We start from the raw sequence: 23,924 nt of genomic DNA, 5'->3' as shown, positions 1-23,924 counted from the left end.
CAAAAAACATTTTTTATAATTAAAAAAACGATTTTCCTGGTTTTGGCGCCAGCTGTTCCTATGAAATCATAGTATCATAGAAATCATAATCATATATCATTCGTTATTTTCTATAACTACAGCATCGCACTCGCACCGCAGTGAGCATACTCACTAAGGAAGAATTGTTTGAAATCACCCCCCGAACCACCCTTTTCAAAGACCTCCAACATTTTTGGGGCACCCTGTATAATTCTATAAGCGGCTCCCGGAGGTATGATGCATTTTCAACGTGACCTGCAAAATCATTTGGCTTGGCCACCCCTCGGATAAACTTAAGATTCCGTTGATATTGCACAACTGTAATTCTTTTTCTCCTTAAACTGATTGTACTCGAGCTATCTCGGATGAAATATTTGAAAAAATAGCAAAATAGTTCATTCTTATCTGGGTTAACAGCCTGCTTATCATAGAAGTTGCGTGGGTAACAAGCGGTATTTTGCTACATCGTGTAAGATTATAACTGAGACGAGATAATCTCCTTTCATACGACCATCGGAAATGCTAATCGAAAAACTGTTGAACGTAATATTGTTTAATCGTTGTGCTATTACATACGCCGGTGGATGTGCTGTTATTTCGAGGTGAACGTACGTTGTGCGACTAATTGATGGCAGGTCATCGAATCAAATCACGGGATTTTCTTGAGAAAGATCGAACGAGGAAACGGTACACTTCCCTCCTTTTCACCATGGATCCCGTAAAAACACAGTTAGGGTTTTGCGTAGATCGGATGGCTTCACGCTGAGTTTTGCGCCTTCGATCGTCAATTTTTTGATTGCCGATAAAATAATGTTCGTATGGTTGCGACATCGAAAGCTGATTCCATCGACGCGTCGTTGAGAACAGGCTTCTGATCGTTCTTTGATAAACCGTGAACAAACGGCACGTAATAGTGCGTATTCACCGCCGAGTGGATTTCTTTAGATTCTCGTATCGTAAAAAGTTACTACGGTCATTCTTTGATTCTCAACGCATTGTCGGAACAGAGCACGGAAACTCTAGTTTGTTGGCTCGAGAAAAAAAAACTTGAAAGAATTTAATTCTATATTTATGCTTTATAGAAAAAGTCAAGAAGTCAATCGAAAAAAAATAATTAAAGATGGAAAATAATTTTAAACGAAGATGTTGAGAGGTATTTACTAGACTCCCTTGGTAGAAATAGCACCAAACTCAATTCTGTATGTATGCTTTATAGAAAAAGTCAAGATGTCAATCGAAGAAAAGTAATTAAACATGGAAAACAATTTGAAATGAAGATGTTGAGAGGTTGACTGGACTCCTTTGGTAGAAATAGCACCAAACTCATTCTATTGCAGAATTTTTAGGATATTTAAATCTAGAAAATAAATTTCTGCTCTTTCTGCCTTTATCTAACGTAATTAACGTGACAATCGTAACGAGAATCTCGTTACGAGATCTCTTGAAACGAGTTTCGCTTAAATCGGCGCGTGCCCCGCGCGTTATCAAGATCGAGTATCTCGAAAAGGTAGTCTCCTAGAAGAAATCTTCATCCTACTTTGTCGATTCGTTTTTTATCGAGAAATCGAGCTATTTCCGCATCAGAAATTACATAACACCCTGTATATTACGTAGCTTTTGACAAAGAAAATTTCTAGTTTTTCTTCTCTTTAATATTGCAATTGGTACGAAACAGTTGCAAAATGATAAACGTCACGCAAGAAATATCGTGCTCTTTTCTGAAAACTATTATGCACTTATACAGTTATGCTTCAGAGCTTGAAAATAAAAGTCTAACGGTACGGATAGCAAGCCTTTCACAACGAAGATCGTTGCATCGAAGAGATCGTCATCTCTACACTTTCAAGGAGAATCCTTTTAGCGAAACTGAAAAGGTGATCGCTCGCTGATATTTTTAGTCCGATTACGAGACGAAAATTCTTACGAACCGCGGGTTATTAAACTCTGAGTTAGCGGCTCGAAACGTGGTCCGCATCGCTAATGATAAATTACCGTACGACGCTCGAGGAGCGAAAGACGGTTGCTCGATAAGAATCGATTCTAATCGAACCGTTGCTGTGTGTCGTCCGATCGAACATCGGACACCAACACATCGCGCTTCGTGAGAATAAAAGGTGCCAACTGTTTGCAATTGATCGACGATAGGTACCGTTATGCCATTCACACTCCTGAAGAATGACGACCGAGTCGAACTTTGTCATGAGATTTACAGTTAAATGGAACAGGAACTCGTCGGTTTGGTCAATACGTGAACCGATACGTCGGCAAAACTTTATTTTGGATTGCGCTTTAATAGTTTGTTGATATTGGAATAATTTTTAATACATCGCTCCTTGTATGTATATACGTATACATATACATTATTCGATACGTATAGATATAACATTTTCTATTTTTATTTTTAAATATATATACATTGTATTTAAATGTAATAACATTATTATATAAATATTTATACATATGAGAATGAAGCCCTGACTGATTACAATCAATGTCCAGGCTAAACCCTTGAACCTAGAAAGCTAAAATTTTGCACAGAGGTTTTCTTTATGATGTATACAAGGAATAAGAAAGGACATTTCGAAATTCAACTCCTAAGAGAGTAAAAAGAGGTTGCAATGTTGGTATTCTACGCGGGTGAAATCACCGGATGCAGCTAGTTTAAAAATAAAAATAGAAAATTTTCATTTATAACCCATTCACTGCGGGACGATCTTTGGTAGAAATTCCAAGTGACGTAGAGGTCTGAATTTAAAAAATATATCAGTTTATAGGAAATGATAAGACGGAACTTTTTTATAATTACAGTTTATTCATAAGACGTTTAGTCTCTAAAATAGAAATTAAGAACGTAGAAGACCATTTTTTCTATGAATTCAATTACATTTGAAATAGTGAAAATGAAAGCATGGTTAGTTGACAATTACTTATTTGTCGATATATTGAAAAATATTACCTCATAGAGGATGACAAGACGAAACTTTTATATATTTACAGTTTGTTCATAGGACGTTTAGTTTCAGAGATAAGAATTAAAAATCTTAGAAGACCTTTCTCCTGAAATTCAATTTTTCCAACGAACTTTTAACTTTTCAATTTTTATTTCCATAACTAAGCATTCTATGAATAAACTGTGAATATAAAAAAGTTTCTTCTCATCGTCCCTTATAAGCTGATATTTTTTTTTAAATCGATTTAACGAATACAAACATTTCTCGGAGCTTATCTCTGGAGATCGTATATATACGCCCTCCGCAGTCAAAGGGATAATTGTATGGAATACACGTATATCCGATTTTTTAATTAGAAATAAAAATACACATGATTACGGGTAAATGTGACAGATGGTCTCGTATACATGTCTCCCATCACAACGCAACAAGTACATTTTATTATTTAAAATAAAAATCCTAATTATTACAGAATAATTATTACAAGATTTAATTATTACAGAAAACAGAGCGAGGTGTCTACGCTTATAATTATGTATTGGTCGATAGAATACGATATTATAAAGAAAAAGAAAATCGTGCAACAATATTTACAGTAAACCCCGGTTGTATAAAATTAAAACGAGTATGCTCGGTTTCATACGACCAGCGAAGGTAACGTTTCTATTCCACGAGTTGACCTTTCAGCTCGAATCGAAGTCAAGCTTCGAACGTGTCGCTCAATGAGGAGAGTGAATGGGATTCATCGGGAAGTGATCCGATGAGTCATTCGCTATGTAGCTCGAATACGAACTTGTCTGGATTATTTTTAATTATATATCATTGGAAGTATTCTTCTTTTTTTACCAATTACGCGACTTCTTTTAAAATAAATTATTGTATCGTTTTGTATGAAATTCTCATAACTAGGAAATGTGAGAAATGAACAAATACTACTTATACAATTCGGTATATACCGATACATACAATTATTAGTTTCAACACTAAACCTACCACGACCGGTTAAATTGCCGTTTCCAAACTTTTGTATACAGTTTATATATAGAATATATAAATCATACACAATTTTTGTATGTATTATTGGACTTAGCATCACGTGAAACCTTTTTGCATTCAATTGAAAAGTGTGTTTTTAAGCCTGGTCATGTGTTTGATCACATTAGGAATAAGTAGAAAAATGCGAAATCAAACAAACATAGCCAACATTCCAGTTCGACAAATCAACGGTAACCTTGTTATTTAAATATTTGCAATCGATAATTAAAAAGGAGTAACCGTTTTGTTGAAAATATATATATATATATATATATATATATATATATATATTAGCATTCTATAATGCGAAAATAAATAAAAGAAAACATTAAAGGTGACGAACTTTCAACGGTAACGAGGAAGACGATACATGATTTGACTAGTTAGTCGACGACATATGGTCTGTGCAAACATACGTGAATAGAGAGCGCTCAGTTAATTTTTATTTCGCCAATTTTTCTTTCATTTTTGTATTCAACTTCACACAATATATATAATAATTGTTTCTTATTCAAGTCCATTATTCATTGTTCATTATTAATCTTTCAATACAAAGATTTTTCAATTTCAAAACGTTTATTCCTGACCTGATATGTAATAATGCACAACTCCTTGCTTCTAAGCGTAGAATAACTACACAGAGATTAAATAAACTTGCCCATCCAGTAGCGTTTAACCACAACTAAAGACGTCTTTTATTTTAAATTTGCAGCAACCGCAGCGATAGCGAGCACCGTGCAGATCGAGTGCGCGAGCGAATCGATAATCGTTCACATCTCGACGGAGGGTAACATTGATTTCCATGGTCTGGTGTATCCGAGGGGTCTGTCGAAGAACAGTTCTTGTCTCCAAGAGTACAGGAGCCAACCCACCCCTATAACATACAACCTACCCCTCAGGTCTTGCAACACCATGCCCACCGAACTGGTAAGTGCTGAAGAAACACGTTATTGGTGATGGGGTATAATGAAATAATAAAATACTAATTTTATTAATTAAAATTCTTTATGAGGAGATGATCAAGACTAACAGACAAACGTTATAAATAAAGATAGAAAGAATTTTTAGCACATCTGATTAGGCTCTAGGAAATTATAGGAAGGGTCCTCAATGGCTCTTGAGAGGGCAGGTCATATTCTAAACTTTCTCTTTTCTTATTCTGTACGTATATATTGTATTGTCCGTTGCTCATGAGTTGGCGAGGCAGCTACGACGACACTCTACTCACACGTATTTTCGGTATTGGCCGAGTCAGTCACATTTACAAAGCTACCGCGTGACAGATCACTATTCAGGCGTTAGAATACGACTGTGCAGTAGAAATGGCGTGAACTGCTACTTTTGAATCACTCGTGATTCAATCACGTTCATTCTCAATCACGATGATTTTTCACAGTGATTCGTGATTCTTCGTGATCGTTTCCGATTGGTAAAGAACATTCTTTTCATTTTTCACGAATTCTGTTGTTCTCAGATTATATATGTATTATAATATGGTCTAAAAGCAATATTAATATAATTTTAATAGAATTTAAATTTGACTCGTTTGTAGTTTCTTGAATTTCCGCTAAGAGGAGACAGCGAGACACTAACGATAACAATTAACATGAACCGCTTCTGAAACGCCATCTTCTAGACCACGGTTGTGATTGTGTGATTACCGTGAAAAATTACTGTTAGTGATTTTTCACGCCATCCTTACTGCGCAGTGTGACTGCTCGTAAAAAAGGGGAACCCTGGGGAGGTTTAGGCGGAGCGAGCGTAATCCTCTGTCCCCTCAGTCCTCTCAAGTTCATCGGTGCTTCGTCAACTCCTGAGCAACGGTCAATACATACATTCTCAGTAAATTTATTTTTGTAGTGAAATAAAAGGTTGAATTATAGTAAATATTCCAACACGCGTGAAAATCCAACCTTTCTGCGTACCGTGACAACGAGCGATCGGTAATCCGACGGGATCGAACCTGTACAGTATACAAGCATCGAACCGTGATAATCACAAACAGATCGGCCGTATTATAACTTATTACCCTGATCGATGAGACGAAATTACCGCACGAATCGCGTGTTTCGTGCCCCAGCGCTGGTAGGCGTAGCTCGGGGTTCGCTTCAATATGGTTTAACCGAGCTATTAGCTTCTCACTTGGTTGCTCAATTTCTGGACGCACGTCGATGGCGATAATTGCGACCGCTTGTTGCGCGATAGAGGCTAGCTCCGAACTGTTGTCTAAGCTAATGACGGTTGATCGTCGGTTAGACCTTCGATCGAAGAGTTCAGCCTCCGATGAAAATTGCCGGGGAGACTATTGCCACCTACGGTGTTCAATTTCGTTTAATTGGGCTTCCGCAGCATTCGATTTTACTTAGGACAAGTGCGATTCTCCAGTTATCCGTTGAATGATCTTTCTTTTCAATGTGTTATTAGATAATGGGATAGGTTAAGAGAATAAATTCGAATTCGTTTGATTGGGCTTTCGCAGCAATCGTCCGAGTTTACTTAGGACACGTGCAATTCTCTAGTTCTCCGTTGAATGATCTTTCTTTTCAATGTGATATTAGATTATGGGATAGGTTAAGAAAATATATTCTTAGTCTGCAAGTCTTTATATTTTATCCTTTATTTCTTGGACGCAGAAGGACGTCTTTTCGCCTAAAGGTTCAAACTAAAAGTGAAATTTTTTTCCAAAGCACATAGGAAAACCGGCGCTTACGTCGTAGAAGAAAAATAAGGCTTGGGTCTTCCACATGTTTTTCACACTGCTCTCTTGAATACAAATACTGCCAAAGGTCTTAGACTTCGAGTCGCCAGGGGCCCGAAGTATCCAACACTAACAATAAGACGAAGGGTGCGGTCTAGGTCGCGAGTAAACAATCGATTCCTCAAAAAGGAAATTCGTCGGATCGCCAAAAGTGGCGGGAACTCGACGTACCGGTAACCGCGTGGAACGTGCGCGACGTGACATCACATGATCGCGTGGTGTTACACAACAGAGCCGCGAAAGAAGAAGAGCGTAAGCACCGCGGTGCACGCCGTGCCGCGGCATTGAGGCACGAGGAAGCTCGATCGGCGATCACGATCGCTCATGCGACTCGACGTGTACACACGTACCGTACGCCGCGCGAAAAAACTCGTGGAGGCGTGAATGCACGCGCTGGTACACGCCAACGAGAGAGAAAGAGGGAAAGAGTGGAAACGAAAGAGGCTCGAGAAGACGATGCAGAAGGCAGAAGGCGGATGGAAGAGGAGGCGATTACCAGGAAGAAAAAGAAGGAAAGAAGGGAAATACGCCGGTGGTAGAGGAGGGCAGGTTCGTGTAACGAGGGAATCGTGTGTCGAGGCGAGAGATCGCTTCCTCGCCATACCATAACTGGACCGTTATGTGACCGGACTTACGGCCTTCTTCTTACGAGGCTTTACGAGAGAGATGTGTAGTATGCCAGCAGCAGCAACGGCTAATGCAGCTACGCCTTATGTCAGCGATACATACAGCGACCGTGCACACTGCACACTGCACACTGCACACGCGTGCTCGTGTCCTTAACGGATCGCTGCTTCACTGGTTCCTTCCATTGCCCGATAATGAACTGCCGGATCACGATTCCGAGCAGAACGCCAGATACCAACCGCTGATGCATCTGCTTGCTCGCGTTTCGAAATTCTTTTCGAGACTCGTCGCTCCACAGCGGTGCTCGCATCGGTACGGTATCGATATCGTTCATGACACGTACAGTAAGGAGCAAAATTGAATCACTCGCACCTTTGGAAAGTAGTTTTTATTATTCAAGCTCTCCAACGTTGAGTAATGGAATTTTTTGTAATTAATTATTTTATTGAAACCATAGAGTATTAACCCTTTGACTGTGGATAGCGTATATGTATACCTTCGAGAAATGGGCGCAGAGAAATGTTTATATTCGTTAAATCGATTTTTTTAAAAATATCAGCTTATAGGGGATGATGTGATGAGACTTTTTTGTATTTACAATTTATTCATAGGACGCTTACTTTCGAAAATAAAAACTGAAAAGTTAGACGTTCATTGCAAATATTGAATTTCAAGAAAAAAGCTGTTTCGAGTTTCCAATTTTTATCTTTGCAACTAAACGTCCTATGAATAAACTATACAGATAAAAAAGTTTCATTTTGCCATTCTTTGTAAGCTTATATTTTTTTTAAATTCAATTGTTCAACTGTTGTTTCGTTTTTCTTGAATACAACAATAACAGGATCAGACTACAACGAGATCTCAAGAATAAGATCTTTCAAGTTTTTAATTTTTATCTTTGGCACTAAACGTCTTATAAATAAAGTATAAGCATAAAAAAGTTTGTATATTTACATATCAGCTTGTATATTTACAGTTTATTCATAGGACGCTTAGTTTCGAAAAGAAAAATTGAAAAGTTAGACGTTCGTTGCAAGAATTGAATTTCAAGAAAAAAGCTCTTCTGAGTTTTCAATTTTTATGTTTGAAACTAAATGTCCTATGAATAAACTTTAAATATAAGAAGCTTCGTTTTGTCTTAATGTGTTCTATCTAAACATAGAAAGAGTTATTAAATAATCCAATATTAAATGCCATTACTAAAACGGGACCACGTTTGTCACTTTGAAATTGGTTAAAAAATCAATAGAAATGATTGTTGTTGTTATTCTATATGTATTAATACCAAATATACATAAAATTATAATTAACGAATGCATTTTTGATTTCCTTAAAGTTCGCTTTTGAAGTTCGTTGCTAAAATTGAATTTCAAGCAAAAGCTCTTTCAAGTTTTTAATTTTCATTATTGAAACTAAATATCGTACGAATGAACTGTAAATATAAAAAAGTTTCGTTTTGTCATTCTTTATAAGGTGATATTTTTTTTAAATTCACACCACTACGCCTATTAGAATTTTTCTGTCAAAAATCGTCCCACGCTCAAAGGGTTAGCGAATATAAGTATTGGAACTTGATAAATATAACGAAAAAACACGAGAAACATTGATAATTGTGTCCCGAGTAGAAGATTGGAAAGATCATCAAACTAACGTACGCATCCGCTTTCTCCGGACGAATGCACGCGTTCGTAGCACACGAATGATTAAGTAACTCGTAAGAAAGAAAAATCAACGTTGACAATTCTGTCATTAAAACCTCAAGAATTTTCCTCTATTTTATAATTTATAGAATATCCTCTACCTTGACTACAATAACAAAAATTGAAAGAACGAGTCGATCCAGCAACAACGTGTCTTTATTGTCGCCCAATATCTTGTACACAAAACTCGTTAATTAATTCTTACACTTACGATTATAAATTTCTTCTTGATCTTAAAACTACGATCATACAGTATAATTTCAAAGTGAAAAAGTGTTGCAAGTAACCCCATTTGATGTTACCAGCGATATTCTTCCGATTCGCCACGATCGTTTTTCAAGATTCGTTTGATTAGCGCGCTCCAAGCGTTCCGTGAAATGCTAAATCGCTTCGAGGGATGAACGGCTTTTCATCGTTCGATGAATATTTTATTTTCCCGTTGGCGGTCCGCGAATCCTTTGATTGGTATCGCGGCAGACCACAACATCCGCAAAACCCCACCCACGGTCGAGCGTTCGAGCATTTCGTAAATCGATAAAGCATTCGGAGCAGGGTTGAAACTTTTTTCGAATTTTGTATCGCACCGTTGGTCTGGGCAGGGCAACGCCCACGAGCAAGAAACGCGGAAGAGGCAATTACGCGAGCTGCGGTATCTCCCTCTGCTCGGCTATGTTCCCGTAATGCGTATTTACGGGACGCTGAATCCCTAAACGGACCGTTCCGAGTTCAATCGTATCTCGACAATGGCTGCAGACATCGCAACGCGGTCAAGGTATTGTATAGTATACCTTGGCGTAGCGACAAATCTCTCTTTGGATATTTTATTTATCGAGTGATGAACTTAATTCTTGGAAGAAGGGAATGCTGCCTTCAAGGCTGAAGTTCCAGCAAAAAAAGCTCGCCATGTCTTTTATCATTTAGAATCTAAACTTTAGATATTAGTCTTAACACTTTACCAACCAGTAGCAATTGGACATATAATTAACCCTTTGCGATTGTATTAAATTTAGGCATGGCTATTGTATTGGTCGGAATTAATTTCCGAGGAACGAGCAGTGATACATTATATGCAATCTTATGAAAGATAAACAAGATTTATTAATTCTTTTGTGGACTTTAAATACATGTCTACACAATAATGTGTAAACATGTAACGTTTTTATGTAAAAATTATATTTTATAGTTAATATCAAATAAACCGCAGCAAATCAACTAGCAATAATGTTTGTTTAAGTTTAATTCTTTGGAACTCGAAGTGCCAATAAAATGATTGTCGTTGAGGCAAAGATGACCTGATTCTCAATTCTCAAATTAGAGATCTTATCTTCGAAATCAATTTAAGCTTAGCATTCGTGACAATAGAATGCATCTCGAGTTGCTGGTAGATAGAAAAAATGCCTCGAGTGTAAAGGGTTCAAAGACCATGCCAGACTTAATCCTTTGCACTCGAGACTCTCAGTCACCACTAGGTTTTCTTTAGGTTCAATTTCTTTGGAACTCGAAGTGCCAATAAAATGGGTTAGGTTAGGCAAAGGGTTAACATTCCCGCCAAAACAACGAGAACCAGCAAGTTTTCGTTGTTCTTTGTCTGGATAGACTAGCGTAATCTGCCTTTTCTTTTCTAAATGCGGTTAAGGAAACAATTTTTAAAGACGTTTCCGTTTTCCAAACACGTACCTATACCCAATTGAAGAGGAAAAGATCAAGCCCGGCGAGCTAATAGCGATACACGTCTGCTGGTACGAGGGTCTGCATAATTTAAGGGCTGGAATGCCGTGGGGAACAATTTGTCCCGGAGGAACGACGCGGCACGACGAGGCAAGACAAGGTTGAAGAAGGTGAGCAGAGTCTTTGACCTCCGCGAATGGCTGATTCCTCGAGATCGTAGTGGGCGTTAGGGGAACTGTGGGCAGTTTGAACGTCCTGGACGCTGGCGATCCCTTCGCACGATTGTGTGAATCGTAAATTAAACAACTTTACAGCGCACGAGCGCTTTCGTAGGTCATTTTGCGCGCCTTTTAAACCACCGCGTCGAGTCGCGTTTCATCGCGTCGTGTCGTTTCATTTCGTTTCGTTTCGAGCCATCGAGTTAGTCACGATTTCGATATACGATACGAGTGAAATCACGTGAAACTTCAACTTGCATTGTTTTTAATTCTCGGCCGATACGAAAAAACAAGAAAAACTGTATAGGTTCGAGGTCATTTTCATAGAATGGTCCGTTTCAGAGAATTTTTAATATGAAAATTACGCGAGACCAAAGATTAAAATCCTATCAAAGTTAAACATTTAATTGAAGAATGGGAAGGAATGCAGCACAATCGAGTAGAATTCAAACTTTTAAATAATATGCAGACGATTCTCAACAATAGAAACGAATTTCTCAAACTAGTAGATATATTAACGAAATATGAAATAATGAATAAATTGTAATTGAATTGTAGATATTAAGGTGGTCACTAATAACCATGTAGTTGATGTGACCTCAAACATAGTAATTAAAAAAAAAAAAGATTAAAATATTGATACGCAAATGTACCGTGATGTATATTTTGCATAATTTGTATTGAAACACACAGAATAGATGCAGGAATAAATACTGGCCTGTCACGGAATCTTAACACAGATTATTTTTTTACAGAATTGATTTTAAATACTTAAAGCATCGGCGTTAAACTCTTTCGACCGTGCTGTTTTTCATTTAAATTCTACTAGTTTCTCTTTTAACCCTTTGCGATCAGAAAATTTCTCTGATGAAAATGTGTGGAGTACCAGTTAATCGAGACAAATTTAGTTTTTCGGAGTTATTTCTTCTTAAGTGATTTAAAGTAATATGAATACTAAAAAGTACAGGATTTGTTGTAACTGATTTACTGTGCTTAAGAGTACTTCTAATACATAAAAATATATAATCACCACAGCGATGATACCGACTTCTACGACGAATAGCGAATGCCGCCACAATAGTGACACCGACCGCAAAGGGTTAAAAATTAAGTGTATTAAATCAGGGTTTCGTATAAATCAAAGGCTGTAGAGAGGATAATTTATTTCAACCCAATGATGTTCATTATTTCCGTTTTTTAACGTATGGTCCTGTTAGTTTCAATTGTAATTTAGCCAACAGCAATCAGGTACATTCACTGGGATATATAGAGTGACGAGCAAAAGTGTAAACACACTCTGCTGATTTTATGTAAATGGCGAAAATACGACTAATTTTTCAAGTGATCCGTAAGGATTAGATAACAGTAGCTACAAGCTGCATCTGATTAACGAAATGTAATGGTTTATTTTTATTAATATTCATATTGTGCAGAATATTTTACAAAAATAGAGATCTCAAACCATGTTTACAGTTTTGCACTTTAATTATACTCGACGAATTAAGGTTTCAACCTAGTATTTCGTCCACTTTCCTCTACTTTTTCTTAATGGTTCTAATCTACAAGGCATACTGACAATTACTGTGAAATACTAGAAAATCAACATTTTTCTGTGATGAAGTGGCCAGCATAAAGTCCGGATACGAATTCGATCGAAAATTTATGGTGCATTTTGAAAAGAAGGCTGGCAAAATGTAATAATCCACCTTCAGGTGTTCATGAATTGTGGGAAAGAACACAACAGGAATGGTATAATATTGAACCACAATTAATCAAAGTGGATATACATATTGAACCACAAATAAATATAGTGGACGAAATACTAGGTTGAAACCTTAATTCGTCGGGTATAATTGAAGTTCAAACTGTAACATGGTTTGAGGTCTCTATTTTTGTAAAATGTTCCGTACAATATGAATATTAATGAAAATAAACCATTACATTTCGTTAATCAGATGCAGCTTGTAGTTACTGTTACCTAATCCTTACCGATCACTTAAAACTAGTCGTATTATCGCTTTTTACATAAAATCAGCGGAGTGTGTTTACACTTTTGCTCGTCACTGTATGCACTACTAGAATTGAACGAGTTAATAGAAACATCCACCATGTTCGAAATCGACCCTATGCATCTAAAATGTTAACGTTTCTTTGGAATTGATGTATTGTACTCTGCCGAAAGCGTGCAAGTACATACATATTTCAGTTTTCCTCGTCAACGCGAAAACATTTTCGTTTCGCGGAACTTGTTCTCGGTTCTTGAAACGTACAGCGGCTGCAAGGTAACGGGACTACACATTAAAATGGCACTGGGCGAAACGGCGCCCTAATATGGCCAAGCCGGGCCAACGTTTTCGTTGCTTACGTAATCGTGTCCGAGTGGTGATTTCCTCGCGTGTTGGTCCGAGTCCGAATAACCCGTTACGTAACGGAGATACTCATCGCGGTGCGCAAGTTGCTCAAACGACCAACGCGATCACCATTTCTTCGTCTACTTCCGAAATGATTGTGAGCCAGCTGCTGCGTACTCTGACACTTTACTTCGTCATCCTTCGATTGCTCCTATCATCGTAATTACATTTTTTTTTCCAATAGAAGCGCAAATCATTTAGTCACAGATTGAATCCTTTTCTCATTTTACGTAAAAGTGTATTAATGGTAACAAATAATTAGTCTGTATTGCAGAAGATGTAGGTGCAACCGTTTATCCATTAGATTCTACACATTTTATACAACGCTTATTATTTGTTTTCATTTCTCAATTGAGGTGATCTCTGATTATTGTTGCGCATTGCAGTCCTATCCGTTTCTTTCTTTAGATTTAGACTTGAATATATATTGTTACGAGCACCAGATATATGAAATCATGGACAGCTTAACATTGAAAATGAAGAAAACTGTCGAAAAATATCGACTAAAGGTAAAAAATTTTTATCGATTATTCGTCGAATAAAGATACATATCTTATTTGATAACTGTCAGATAAACAAATGTATTCGAAGTAAATTTATCCGTCGAATACCTTTAGCCTGAATAAATTTTTTTATCCGACAATCATCGAATAAAGATAAAGATAAAGTATCTTTATTCGATTTTCTATTTAAATAATTGCCCATTAAATGCTGCTCATCTCTGCACTGTGCCGTCTGGGGTACACTACAGTTGTGTATCACGAAAATTCTGGAGCACATACCGACGGTTATTGTTGTTATTGTTTTTTCGTTTATTTCACCGACTTCAAAAAGGAGGAGGTTACTCAATTCGACATATACATTTCTATTTTATATGTATGTTCGCATATATTGAATTATTTCGTGAATTTACATAAAGTTTGTCAAAATTAATTCTTAAAAAATATTGCCAGGTCCCGACGACATTTGCCGCGTATACGGTCGGACGTTAAAGTGTTAATAAAGAAATATTAAGTTGTTTAAGATAACAATACCTTTTTTTTGTATGTTATAAACCCACGGAACACAATACCTCGGTTAGTATGGAGTACCTGTTTCTTACGTTAATCATTCTTAACGCAGAATTGACCGGATAAGTATTCCAACGCGTATCGGAGAAACTTCGGAGAAACTTTATAATCATTTAATTTGCTTGGCCAACGTCGAATCGAAACGTTGGAACCGAGTGACCAGGATCTTCTCCGAGTCGACGTAATCATTGAGCGTTTCGCAAACCGATTTGCAACAGACTAAAACCAAACCAGCATCGGATGTTCGCGCGTGAATGCAAACTCACACCGTGGCTCTCTTGCGTTAGTCGTTAATGGCATCGTATAGCTCTATTCGCGCCGTCCACTCTCCTTCGTTTGTATTTCTACGCGAAGCACGTACAGGAACTTGCAACTTCGAGGGTGAAGAGCGAAGCCAAATCATTCCTTTGCTAATGGTCCGTGCACCGTGAACCGTGAGAGAATTCGTTAACGAAAACCTGGCTTCGGCCGTTGCGGAGCTTTTGTGCGAGAATCTCTTCGCTCGAAGAGTGAACGGAAAAGGAAAAACAAAAGAAAGCATAGGAATCTACGAACGCGTCTCGTGTCAAGCTCGAAACGTTAATTATGCTTTGAAGAAACTGAAAGGTGCTGGAGTGCTGTATAAATTAGCACCAAGAAAACTATTTCTAGAGACAAAAGAACTATTAGGAATGGACTCTCTTGTGTTTAGAAAAATCAGGATATTTTTCTGTGTATTCGGTAAATACCGACGTGTGCTTGCATACTTATGGAGATGTTGGTACGTGACAGAAAAGATACGGAGTTTTCTTTTACTTCAGGACATTGGTCGAATATATGTAAGATATGGGATCGACAGATTAGGCGGAAGTGAAGTAGTCCTTTACTTTAAATAAAAAGTTAATGAATAGTTTAGAGTACATTGAAATATTGGAGAACAATTTGTTGCCGTTTATTCATTCGAAGTACCACATTACTTGAACGTATCAACAAGATAATGCCCCAATACACAAAAGTCGAGTAACACTAAGGTGGTTTCGAGCACTTAATATAAATTTATTAAAGTGGCCAGCATGCTCCCTGAATCAAAATCCGATGGAAAATTTACGGGGTATGATGGTACGGCGTATTTATGCATACAAACAACAATTTCCGAGCATTTCGCAGTTAAAAGAAACTGTACTAAAATCCTGGAATGAAATTAACGATGAAATTTTGAAAAAACTAGTTGGGAGTATGGCAAGTCGCATTTTTTAGTTAATCGAGAAGAAAGGAGACCCTACTCATTATTAAATCATTCCCTTTTATTTTTTGAAATTATTATGTAATCATTACATTATAATTTAATATTGTTATTATGTTATAAATCCATTGGTGCTATAGTTGTGCATTCATGAAATATCTATAGTATTATTATTAGTTGTCTTAAATAGATGTTATGTTCGCCGTTTTATCATTGCTATAATATATTTTTAGCCTCTTTCACATGATGCTATTAAAAATTAGAAATTATTAATTAAATCTACAAAACCCACGAAAATGGTAGCGGTGCTATAGTTATGCACCGTAATGTATGTATATACATACATCTATTAAGATGTCGAAAACATCTCACGCTACGATTTCGTTAACGTACATATAAAAATATTGCATACAAATTGAAAGTCGATCGAACCACTAATTCACGAAACCATTAATTTGAGTACCTTGTTTCCAAGAATTTTCAAATTTCGTATCCTCAAGGCCCGAGTTGATTGAAACATCCTGTATCGGTGAGGTACATGCAAATTCACGCACAGAAACATATCTAAATAGTATCGATACAGACACGAATACGTGGAATTGCACGGTGGAGAATCGACCGTAGACTTTTACTTTTATGATTGAAGCGTGGGCAACGCTGGCTTCCACTGCCCACAATGGATCGGCCCACTCGATCGTTGGCTTTTAAGGATCTTTCGTGTTACCCGCTATGCCGAAAAAGAGAACGACCTCTGCGCGACCATAAGATCACCAGAGACAATATCCTATCCTTGGGATTTTATCGAGCGTATTATGTATAAGGAGACTTTCGCAAGATCCAACCCAAAATCCAACCCATCGACGATGCAAATACAGCGAAAGTGAACTGACATCGTGTTTTTAGAAATTTCGTTTTCGGGTGAACGCAAAACAAGGCTCGACTATTCGTTACCATCGAGTAAGGACAGGACGACGTTTGGGCACAGGCAGAGATTGGCATTATCTCGATAAAAAAGCTATTTAAATAAAAAATCGAATAAAGACACTTTATCTTTAGCTTTATTCGATGATTGTCGGATAAAAAAATTTATTTGAAGTAAATGTATTCGTCAGATAATGATAACTTAAATTATCTTTATCCGTTGAATAACAGATACAAATATTTATTCGAAGTAAATATATTCAACGGATAAAGGTAACTTAAGTTATCTTTATTCGTCGAATAAAGGATCAAAATAGTCATTGGAAGAAAATTTATTCGACGGATAAAGTGCCCTGTTTCATTTGCAAAGAGTTTCATCTCTTATTCGACGAATAATGGATAAATAATTGTCATTTTTTATTCGATAGTTGAAATTTTTATTTGAATAATAATTTTGCCCATCTCTGGGCATAGCTTGAGTCATCGAACACTCTGAAAGTATACTATGTACTACGGTAATAATAAGGTTAACGCATTTAGTCGAATGAAGAACTGTCATTTATGTATATTACAAATACAAAAAAATATAAATAAGTCTAATATAAATATACCGTGTAATAATATGTCTAAACAACCTGTTAAATTGTCTATCACTTTCTTACTGAATGTTTCTCTAAGAATAAGCAAATAGGACAAACGCATGATTCAGTATGAAAGTAACACACAATTTAACAGGTTCTTTAGTAATAAGTAATGTTAATGTTAGTAATAAGTAAATTGTTTAGTAAAAAGTAATTAAAAAGGAATTATAACTACTTCCTGGGTAGTCATAAGTAATTATTAAAAAGTAACTGAATTACTCAGTAATTAAAAATAACGTATTGCATAATTACTAAAAACAAAGTAATCAAGAATTATTTAAATAACTACTTTCTAATCCAAAAGCAATTATTCCAAATTGTAATGGATACAAAATATTATATGCATTTTGTGTACGTGACTTTTGAGAGGTTTTTCGGGGTGTTATGCTGTTTACAGGAAATGGTCGGAGTCTTTAATGACGAGGTGGCAGGGCGTGACACGAGCTTCTTTTTTGCCATTTTTATACATTTGCAAATCTGATAATCGATGGCAGTATTTTTTCTCGATCTCCGTTCACCGTCCTGTTTCTTTTCGTTAATTTGCAAGCAATCGCGCAAGCGTCTGGTGACTTGATAAACGAGTCGTTTTCCGTAATTTGATTTCTACTTCATCGGCTGATATCATCGAGATTGAATTTAGCATTTCGCTCATCCATATTCGACGATGAAGAGCGTCGCGAAATCTCCGGAACGAAACGAGAACAAGTCAAGTCGGCCAGATGCCGTTTCGAAATCGATAACTTTCCCTGGACATCTGAGAAACCGCTTGGTGGACCAGCATCGTGTCTCCCAAAACTTTCGAGAACGTTACGTAAAACCCCATACGTGTTCGCCAAATTTCCTGTCTGACGTTTGCCTCCGCAATCGACTTTCGAGAGAACGCTTTCGGACAATGCTCGATAATTGGTCTTTCCCTACATGGCGATTTGAAAAAAGAAGGTGAAAGAGAACGTGATCGAAGGGGGAAGGGGGTTAAATATATGTAGTTATGGGTACGTTCATTTAAAAGTAAATGAATTTGTTTTTTACTAGGAAATGAAACCCTGAAGTCCTTTTTGAAAAGACTCTTACTTTTATATTGTCGACGATCGCTTCAAGATGATCACGTTCATTTTCTTCGGTAATGATAATCTGAAATATAAGTTTAACAGTGTTCTGAATATTATACTCCTGTCGATGTACATTAGGGTGGTCCTTATTTTAATGATTTCTGAAATCTATGTTACGCACCCCTTTATATACCTTGCAAATATACAGATAAAAAGATATAAATGTACAGATATAAAGATATATAAAAGGATACACATAAAAAGATATTTCTGCAAAATTTGAGCTCTTAATTTTAACAATAATACGTGCCCCAAATCTTCGAAAGTTTTAAATGGGATATACATGAAATTTTTTCAATCGGTCACTTCTTTTTCTTTAACACTAATAAAAATTGATGAAACGATCTAACAAATTTGACAGAGTTATTACTTATAGTAATAAGAACGAGGTCCACAAATTTCAAGTTTTTATCTTAATTACTTCCTTATATATCAGTCCACTAATTTTGAAGCTATTTTCTCTAATTAAAATATTTTTGTAATATTATTTTATATGTCTTAAATACGAACTTATTTATTATTTTTTATAAATGTTCCAGAAACAAAAATTGTTTTTCATGTTATTTAAAAATTTAGCATATCAGAAGTCTTCTTTCAACAATTTATATGCAAAACACTTAAGATGATATTACAAAAATATTTTAAGCAGAGAAAGTGGCTTCATATTTACTGGACTGATACGTAAAGAAATAAGATAATACAAAATAATTAAGATAAAAATTTGAAATTTTTAGGGCTTGTTCCTGTTATTCTAAGTAATTATTCTGTCAAAATTCAAATCATTTCATCAATTTTTATTGGTGTTAAAAAAAAAGAAGTAATCGATTGAAAAAATTCCATGTATATTCCATTTAAAACTTTCGAAGATTTGGGGCACGTATTAATATTTAAATTAAGAGATTAAATTTTGTAGGAATTTTGTTGTATGTAATTTTGCAAGGTATTTAAGGAGTGCGTAACATAAATTTTAAATATCGATAAAATAACGACCAGCCTAATGTACATTCAAAATGTTAGTGTTCCATTTTATGAGTAAGTTTCAGATATTAATATTTCATTGTAGTTGCGTTCTATATTAATTAGAATCTTTATTAGTTTCTCCCGACTAATTAAAGCTTCGACCAATCTCATAAGTTTGTCCCATTTTTTGATTCTTAGAGAAACATTCGACATGAAAGTAACAGGTTGTTTAGTCATATTATTATACGGTATTATCGTATACGTACATTACTATTATTTCTATTATTATACGCCACGTTAAAAAGAGATTGGAAAACGTTGAATTAAATTATGCTCGTGTAAATCGTTGCGAGTAATCTACTAAAAATTCAACGAGTTTTATTTTGTTCTTATAAAACCAGCTACCGTCCACTGATCCAATCGTATATTAAATATTTTTAATTCGTAGCAACAGTCTCGACTTGGATATCTTTCCATCAGCTTGCGGGAACTACGTATCGCCAAGTATTGTACAAAACCAGTTACGCATTCCTCCACGTCCGTTTAACAAGAAGTAAATTAAATGTGTTTCAGCATTCGCTTGATAGATGGACCGAGAGTTAACCATCTCACGTGTTCCAATAAAACCAATCATCCTAGCGATAAATCATATCGCGAAAAACAGGCGCGAAGGTGGCACGTTTAAAGAAAGATGTATATTAGTTTGTTGATTTTCCTTTTATGCACTTTCGGAAAATTGGTAATCTTGAAAATATACTCCAAAAGTAAAATATTTAAATTGGTAAAACATTTTGAGAACTACAGTAAAGCCTCTTTAAATACAGCAGTTCAGTCCCGAGTTTTAGCATTTATAGAAACTTTACTGCAAAAGGTTTTTCAATGTAGACTTTGATATTTCGTTTTTTAATAACAAGGAACGCTTACCAACACAGTCGCGATGGATACTTAAAAGACATCATTTTTCACGTTTCATTTCAATTAATTTGTTTACTTTATTTCTGTTTATATCCGTTTAGCAATTGAATTTATGTCGATGCGTACACGATTGCCTTGTTGGTAATGAAACTTTTTTACAACAAAATCGATATACTTTGTAGGTATTGGTTAGAAAAACAGAATGTTTTATAAAAATGAACTTATACCACTGTAGTAATTAACTTGTTTTCATTAGATTTGTGTCGTATTAACACCTTCAATGCCAACTACGAGATGTTTCGTAGTTCAAATCTTCAAATTGATGGCAATTACTCAAGGAATAAGTTTAGAGCGTTTCGAATCACGAAATATTGCAAAAGAAGATCGTAAATTTTCTTTTTAAAACAACAAATTTAATATCATTTTTTTTATCAAAATAATAACCTAGATTACACATACACTCTTATTCAGAAATATGTATGTGGACACTTACTACCTCCACTGAATAATTAATATGCACCGTAAATTATTACTATACAACTTCTGTTGTTAAATTCTATATTGGATCAGTATTTAACAACATTTAATAATATTCAATGTTTTCAGTGTTCAATTTTATAATGGAACTATAGGATTGTTTAGATAGAGAAGTTCAGAAAGAATGTACCATATATCAAAAACATTTACGGCATAAATATTACAAAATAAATGAGATAATATTACTTCGGATACAATGAAGAAATAAATACTATCCAAGTTTGCTAAAAGAAATTTTAACATTATCTAGTTATCTCTATAATTTTTTATCATTACTAATGTAATATTTAAAAAAAACTATTAATAAAATATATTCGCTAATGCGACATAAACATATCGAAAGATAAATGATATAATTGATATTAATAGATTCGCAACGTTTATTAGAGATTCATTTCTATTAAGTGGCCACACATTTTTGAGCGAAGGTGTATGTATTAATAAATCTTGGCGTCCAAGACAAAACGCTTTAAATTTGCCCGGCAGCGAATGGGTTAAACTCGAATGCCCTGTTAAAAGAAGAAGAGCGAAAAGGACTTTCGACAGCCGCGGTAAATCGCAAAAGGAACAGCTGCCGCGCTGGCATCCAGTTCTAACAACCTCCCAGCCGCGGTGTAGGTACATCCTTGACGATGGCCTTGCGAACACATCGTCACACCTGTGTACAACGAGAGATCCCTAGCGGAGGGGTACACTGCGTACAGTTAGCAGCGTGTTACATTAAGTCGCCGGAAATTCGCATTCCGCGAGTCATTGGCTTCGCTTAACGCGAGATCTTAGCTATGATTTTTCGCTCGATTAATCGACGCGCATAAATTGAAACAGGTTCACCCGATGCAAATGACGACAAGTGCAGGAGACTCCCGTGTGACGCGGGAAATAAAGATTTCTCCAAACAGCCCTTTCGGAATCTGTTTCTTGATATCATTTATGTTTTATTAAACAGGAAACTGTTAACGGGTTACATAGATTTTGAGAGCCAAACAGAAAGCGTATTTTCTATACATTTTTTCGAACAAACTAGATAAATTATAGTATTTTAACTTATGTTGTGTTCGATAGAGTAACATTTGGAGAAATTTCGTAAATTTTTTATCAAAAAATAATCTAAAATAACAGCTAGTTTTCGGAGATCCTTTAGAAGAAATTATTATCGCGGTGGTCAGGATAATTCATGATACCTTTATCTGAAATAAAAAGACCAAATTTTTTCTGCTACTACGTGATTATAACTCGCGATTGAATGAAGGATTAAACAACAAATTGAAATTTGAATTTTTAGCAGATTGTGTCTGTGGATTTTCTGTAAAATCTAGACCATCGTCAATTTTCTATAATTATAATTACTTTTACGTAAAGAAAGAATTGTTTCCTGCAGATGCACTGATATTTCACTACTTTTACGAGACATGATTTTCCTTTAGAATCTAAACACGAACTAACTGTCGAAGAAAGTGTAAACAATGTTTGTTTAAATCTGTGACATACTGTTGCGATGTACGATACGTTGTTTAAGAATGAAAAAATATTCTGTTGCAATGCAAATACTTTCTTGACTATGAAATTTTTGTTTTCTTTAAATTGTTTTCGAACGGTAAATTATTAACATTTATAAATCAGCATATTATTTCTCTCTATAATGAAACATTAAAACACGTGTACATTATATTAAAGTACTATTTCTCTACATGCAGTTATTTTCAGAAAACTGAGTGTGTAAATACTTGTTTGACTCTCTGTATTAGCACGAATTGCGATCAAAGAAAAATAAAATTCTTACTCTTAATCCAATACTCTTTCGAACACCATAAGTCAAAATATAATTCGTTTAGTTTGTTCGAACAAAATTTATAGAAAATGTGCTCTTTTTGCCTTCACAACCCATGTCCCTTACAGCCTCGTTTGAAAAACCCTTTACAAGTTTTTTAAAAACAATTCCTAACCTCGTATGTATTCTCAGGCATCCGAATAGATGTCCCTTAACGAATTGCCGAATACTTTTACAATTTAGTTTCCTCCATCGCGTAGCACGTACTCGTTTTCGTTGAATGAGAAAGCAACAACGCTTCCCAGACGTTTCTCGGTAATCGTTGCCCAACATCGAGATAATGGTTTTTCATTTTCCTGCCGACACAGCCATTCGCTAGCGAGCTTTTCCGCCGCGCTATCCTTTTTCTCGTCGCTGCGACTAATTTGCATTTAACGAACGATGAAACCGATCGTTTTCCTGCCATTCACGGAAACATCTTTCCTATCGTTACGCAGGATGTCTCACGCTGCTGATTACAGTTGTGTGTTTTCAATCGGTTAAGGACCAAGTAAGACGAGTAAGATTTCCATTTCATAAAAATGATAGACTTTTGAGCGTGTCTGCATTTGTTGAATACAATTTCACTTTTCCTTAAATGTATATTCTTTTCGACGTTCTAATCGTCGTTGTTTCTCATTTTCTATGAGAAAGTATTAAAACGCTCCTTCAAACGAGACTATTAATTCAAGCTATGGTCCAACAATAAGTATGCAGAATGAATGATACCTGTGTTTTGTCAATGCACTCGTTTAATTTCTATTACGTAGTCTAAATGCCTGCAAACGAAATTTATTTTTAGTACATTATCTTTTAAACGTAATCTCCTAAATAGTTTTCAAGTACGCGTACCTGAAAAAATGTTCTTTGAGACTGATTACCACGTAGATATAACTAAACTCGTATCTGGACAAAGCTATAACACGATACATTTAGTTCGTCAATTTTAAGGAAAAATATAATCGTTTCTATTGAGAAAGTATCAATGCATACGGTAAGCATTATGTGTGTGCCATTTTTGTTATGTCTTCTCTTTTTTGGTGCGCAGTTCTTGTGTGTAACTGGTGTATCACGCTGTGCTTAATTATAATTACAATAAACTTTTCTATAGTGTTTCACCTTAAAAGTTGCATTCCATTATCAGCCTGTTATTTTCACCTCTTCCTCACTTACTGGTTTCTAACAGTTTCGAAACAAGCATTTTTTTTCTTTTCAAAGCTTCCAAGAAACCGAAGATTCCGCGATATCTTGCCTCACGTGCGTAGATAAGATTTCGTCATTTTCGACGAGATGAAAAGTTGACTCTTCTCGCGTTTTTGGTTCTCCGAACCACCGCGTGCAGTGTCTATTTGA

General features: G+C 35.8%; 1 protein-coding gene across 1 annotated transcript in view; it reads left to right on the top strand.

The window, feature by feature from the left end:
- Positions 1 to 23,924, top strand: part of LOC128890061 (cuticlin-4) — a 158,162-nt gene that overhangs the window by 82,180 nt on the left and 52,058 nt on the right. The window contains exon 4 of the mRNA XM_054148248.1: positions 4,720 to 4,934. Coding sequence (XP_054004223.1) covers positions 4,720 to 4,934 — 215 coding nt within the window. The remainder of the gene's footprint in view (positions 1 to 4,719; positions 4,935 to 23,924) is intronic.

This window comes from Hylaeus anthracinus, unplaced genomic scaffold (assembly GCF_026225885.1).
Source record: "Hylaeus anthracinus isolate JK02 unplaced genomic scaffold, UHH_iyHylAnth1.0_haploid 12000, whole genome shotgun sequence".
In the NCBI taxonomy this organism is placed as follows: domain Eukaryota; kingdom Metazoa; phylum Arthropoda; class Insecta; order Hymenoptera; family Colletidae; genus Hylaeus; species Hylaeus anthracinus.
The sequence above is the reverse complement of the archived record's forward strand: the minus strand, read 5'-3'. Positions and strand labels throughout refer to the sequence as shown.